This window comes from Mandrillus leucophaeus, unplaced genomic scaffold, assembly GCF_000951045.1.
Source record: "Mandrillus leucophaeus isolate KB7577 unplaced genomic scaffold, Mleu.le_1.0 Scaffold137, whole genome shotgun sequence".
In the NCBI taxonomy this organism is placed as follows: domain Eukaryota; kingdom Metazoa; phylum Chordata; class Mammalia; order Primates; family Cercopithecidae; genus Mandrillus; species Mandrillus leucophaeus.
In genome coordinates, this window is record NW_012101332.1 from 1,543,240 (window position 1) to 1,548,389 (window position 5,150).

The window sequence follows — 5,150 nt, forward strand, 5'->3', positions numbered from 1 at the left end:
CCCTCCTCCCTCAGACCCAGGAGTCCAGGCCTCCAGCCCCTCCTCCCTCAGACCCCAGCCACACTTTACATGGGGCCTCATCCATTTCACGTCTTTGGCCTTCTCCGAGTCAGGCCCCAGCTGGTCATAGCCAAGGGCATCAGGGCCAGCAGGGAAGTAAGGGTCACGGAACAGGATCCCCGAATCCAGACAGGCTGCCCGGATTGCCTCATAGCTCTGGCCCCGAAAGAGCTGCAGGCCCCCAGCTCCGACCCCAGCCTCCTCGTCCACGAGCTGGATGGTGACCCTCCCACTGCTGCACGCCATCCGGACACTGGTCTCAGAAGCTGGCACCAGGCCCTTTAACCTCCTGAGTCACGAGGCGGGGCCTCTCCTCCACTGGAGCCCCAGTGGGGGTCTTTAGGCAGCGAGGAGCCTTCGCTCGTTAATATTAATTGATGGTTTGGGGTGCTGGGGAGCAGGGACGCCTCTTCAGTGGTTTTCTCCCCAGGGCGTGGGGCCTTCAGTTGTGGCCAAGGTAGCAACTTAATGGGCTTGGCCAGCAGCAGGAGAGAAGGCGGGCAGAGCTGAGGGAGGACCGGCTGCCGCTGTGAGGGCACCAAGAAGGAGGTCAGTGTGGGGGTGAGCTTCTGCCTACTTATGCCTGTGGGGCTGGGGAAGGAGGCGGGTTTACCTCAGTGTCTATCTCTCAGACTGCCTCTCTCCCCATGTTTCTTCTCCATCACTGTCTGGAGTGCACGATCTCAGCTCACTGCAACCTCCGCCTTCTAGGTTCAAGTGATTCTCCTGCCTCAGCCTCCCGAGTAGCTGGGATTACAAGCTCACACCATCATGCTCGGCTACTTTTTGTATTTTTTGGTAGAGAAGGGATTTCACCATGTTGGCCAGGCTGGTCTTGAACTTCTGGCCTCAAGCAATCTGCCCACCTCGGCCTCCCAAAGTGCTGGGATGACAGGTGTGAGCCACCGTGCCCGGTCAGGTTTTGTTAATTAAAAATTTTTTTAAGTAGAGATGGAGGGTGGTGGGGACGGTCCCATATGTTCCCCAGGCTGGTCTTGAACTCCTGGCCTCAAGTGATCCTCCTGCTTCAGCCTCCCAGAGAGCTGGGATTATGGTGTGAGCTACTGCATCCAGCCCTTTCTTGTTTTTTGTTTCTGGCAATATCTGTGTCTCTATATTTCCCTGTCTCCACCCCTCCTCCTCTTCTCTCTTTTTTTTTTTTTTTGGTAGAGATGGGGTGGGGAATCTCACTTTGTTGCCCAGACTGGTCTCAAACTCCAGGACTCAAGTGATCCTCACGGTTGGTCTCCCAAAGTGTTGGGATTACTGTTGTGAGCCACCACACCCGGCCCCTCTATCTTTGTGTCTCTTTCAGCATGTGTCTGCTCCTCTCTGTACCTGTCAGACCCAGGAGTCCAGGCCCCCAGCCCCTCCTCCCTCAGACCCAGGAGTCCGGATCCCCAGCCCCTCCTCCCTCAGACCCAGGAGTCCGGATCCCCAGCCCCTCCTCCCTCAGACCCAGGAGTCCGGATCCCCAGCCCCTCCTCCCTCAGAACCTGTCAGTGTGTCTTGTGTCTGCCTCCCTGTCTCTTCCTCTCCATCTTTCTCTCTGTCCCTGTAACCCACATGTGGCTCCTCCATCATCCACCGAGGGACCCTGAGCTCCCCTCCGCTCATGCCCCCTCAGCCCTCAGGATGCGCCTCCTCCCTCCCTGACAAGGTAGACTCAGCCTGCTTGCCCAGGGAGGCTGACCCTGGAGGGCTCTGCACCTCGCCTGTGCTGGGAGCCATCTGGTGACCATGGTGCCCTGCCCTGGCCCACGCCACTCAGGGTCTGGGTGGAGTAGTATTTCCCCCAGAGGACTCTGGAGCCATTGGAGGAAATGGAAGAAACAGGTTTGGAGATGCCAGAACCTCAGCAGTGCTGGTCCCAGCAGACCTTCCACCCTCCTTGAGGGTGTCTGCTGCCCCCCCCAGAGCCTTGTCACCTCCATGCCGCTCAGATGTCCCTCAAGCCTTCTGGCCTCCTTCCCTCCAAGTGGACCCACAGATATTGTCCAAGCCATCCACGTACATGGCTACCAAAAGTGGGTTACAAAACAGGCTTTCTGACTGGGCGTGGTGGCTCACACCTGTAATCCCGGCACTTTGGGAGGCCAAGGTAGGCGGATCACCTGAGGTCAGGAGTTTTGAGATCAGCCAGGCCAATAGAGTGAAACTCCGTCTCTCCTAAAATACAAAAATTAGCTGGGCATGGTCGTGGGCACCTGTAATCCCAGCTACTCAGGAGGCTGAGGCAGGAGAACTGCTTGAATCTGGGAGGCAGAGGTTGCAGTGAGCCGAGATTGTGCCACTGCACTCCAGCCTGGGCAACAGGGTAAGACTCCATCTCAAAAAACCTCCCCAAACAGGGCCGGGCGCAGTGGCTTATGCCCGTAATCCCAGCACTTTGGGAGGCTGAGGTGGGCAGATCACTGGAGGCCAGGAGTTTAAGACCAGCCTGGCCAACATGGTGAAACACCATCTCTATTAAAAATACAAAAATTAGGCTGGCCGCGGTGGTTTACTATGCCTCTAATCCCAGCACTTTGGGAGGTGGAGGCGGGCAGGTCAGGAGTTCCAGACCAGCCTGGCCAACATGGTGAAACCCCATCTCTACTAAAAAATACAAAAAAATTAGCCGGGCGTGGTGGCATGCACCTGTAGTCCCAGCTACTCAAGAGGACAAGGCAGGAGAATTGCTTGAACCTGGGAGGTGGAGGTTGCAGTGAGCCGAGATCATACCACTGCACTCCAGCCTGGGTGAGAGAGTGAGACTCCATCTCAAAAAAAAACAGGGCCGGGCGCAGTGGCTTATGCCCGTAATCCCAGCACTTTGGGAGGTGAGGCCAGGAGTTTAAGACCAGCCTGGCCAACATGGTGAAACACCATCTCTATTAAAAATACAAAAATTAGGCTGGCCGCGGTGGTTTACTATGCCTCTAATCCCAGCACTTTGGGAGGTGGAGGCGGGCAGGTCAGGAGTTCCAGACCAGCCTGGCCAACATGGTGAAACCCCATCTCTACTAAAAAATACAAAAAAATTAGCCGGGCGTGGTGGCATGCACCTGTAGTCCCAGCTACTCAAGAGGACAAGGCAGGAGAATTGCTTGAACCTGGGAGGTGGAGGTTGCAGTGAGCCGAGATCATACCACTGCACTCCAGCCTGGGTGAGAGAGTGAGACTCCATCTCAAAAAAAAAAGTTTTCTTCATGTAGGATTGCCAAACCCTCCCCAGCCCCATGGGAGTCATATGGGAGTGCTTACAGTCTGCCAGGATTAGGAGCCAGAGCACCTGGGTTCCAATCCCAGCTCTGCCACCTACACCTGTGTGTCTTTGGGCACATAACTTCTGTGTGCTCAGTTTCCTCATCTCTGCAATGCGGATGATGATCAGGCCTACCTCGGAGGGTTGCTGTGGGAAGCGAATGAGTTCATATGTGGGATGTGTTCAGAGAAGTGCCTGACAGAGTCGCTGCTCACTGCACGAGACGCTGACCATGCCCTGGCGTTCAAGAGTGTCTGCTGCCTTCCCAGAGCCTTGTCACCTCCATGCCACTCAGATGTCCCTCAGGCCTTCTGGCCTCCTTCCCTCCAAGTGGAGCCACAGATATTGTCCAAGCCACCCACATACATGGCTACCAAAAGTGGGTTACAAAACAGGCTTTCTGGCTGGGCGTGGTGGCTCACGCCTGTAATCCCGGCACTTTGGGAGGCCACGGTCACGTGTCTCCTTGGAGCTGGGCTGCTATTTCTTTCGTTTGCTTGTTAGTTGGTTGATTTTTTGGGACAGCCTCCCTTTGTCACCCAGGCTGGAGTGCAGTGGCGAGATCTTGGCTCACTACAATCTCTGCCTCCCAGGTTTAAGTGATTCTCCTGCCTCAGCCTCCCGAGTAGCTGGGATTACAGGCGCACACCCCCACAGCTGGCTAATTTTTGTATTTTTAGTAGAGAGAGGGTTTCACCATGTTGGTCAGGCTGGTCTCAAACTCCTGACCTCAGGTGATCCACCTGCCTCAGCTATAGGCGTGAGTCACTGCACCCTGTCTTGCTGTTTCTTTTTTTGTATTGTTTTGTTTTGTTTCTGAGACAGGGTCTGACTCTGTTGCCCAGGCTGGAGTGCGGTGGCACAATCTTGGCTCACTGCAGCCTTGACTTCCCGGGCTCAAGCAGTCCTCCTGCCTCAGCTTCCTGAGTAGCTGGGACCACAGGCTTGTGCCACCATACCCAGCTAATTTTTAGATTTTTTGGTGAAATGGAGTCTCACTTTGTTGCCAAGACTGGTCTTGAATCCCTGAGCTCAAGCAATCTTCCCATCTTGGCCTCCCAAAGTGCTGGGATTATAGGCCTGAGCCACTGCACCTGGCCGGATGTACAACTTTCAAACCACTGAAGTAGCTTAAAATGAAAAGAAAAGAAAATGTGATCTATTTGGCAGTGGTCAAAAAGCAAAGGAAAATGCAGCGAATCATAGAAAATAAAAGCAGAAAGTATCACACAATGACCTAAATAAAACCAAGCCTATCGGTTATAACAACATTATGCAAAGGTGTGAAACATACTTGGGTAAGTCAGACAAAATTCTACTCTGTTTAGCTTTCAAAACACTTTCCAGAGATAACAACACAAAATCTTAAAATAAAAGGATGAGAAATAGGTATCAGTCAAAAGCAGATACACAAAAATCAGGGCAAATTTGATACTAGAGAAAACTGGATTTAAAGCATATAGCATTAATTTGGACAAAAGGAGTTATTTTCTATTGATAAAGTATATGATCCAGAATGAAAAGTGACTGGACGGATGCAGTGGCTCATGCCTGCAATCCCAGCACTTTGGGAGGCTGAGGCAGGTGGATCACTTGAGGTCAGCAGTTCGAGACCAGCTTGGCCAACATGGTGAAAACCTGTCTCTATTAAAAATACAAAAATTAGCCAGGCATAGTAGTGCACGCCTGTAATCTCAGCTACTTGGGAGGCTGAGGCTCAAGAATCACTTGAATCCGGGAGGTGGAGGTTGCAGTGAGCCCAGATTGCGCCTCTGCACTCCAGCCTGGGTGACAGGACAAGATTCTGTCTCTAAATAAATAAATAAATAAATAAATAAATAAA

At 53.0% G+C, this 5,150-nt stretch overlaps 1 protein-coding gene across 1 annotated transcript in view; it reads right to left on the reverse strand.

The window, feature by feature from the left end:
• CAPN12 (calpain 12) overlaps positions 1-609 on the reverse strand; it is a 28,001-nt gene extending 27,392 nt beyond the window's left edge. The window contains exon 1 of the mRNA XM_011973405.1: positions 54-609. Coding sequence (XP_011828795.1) covers positions 54-306 — 253 coding nt within the window. The 5' untranslated portion in view covers positions 307-609. The remainder of the gene's footprint in view (positions 1-53) is intronic.
• Between the last annotated feature and the right edge of the window lie 4,541 nt (positions 610-5,150).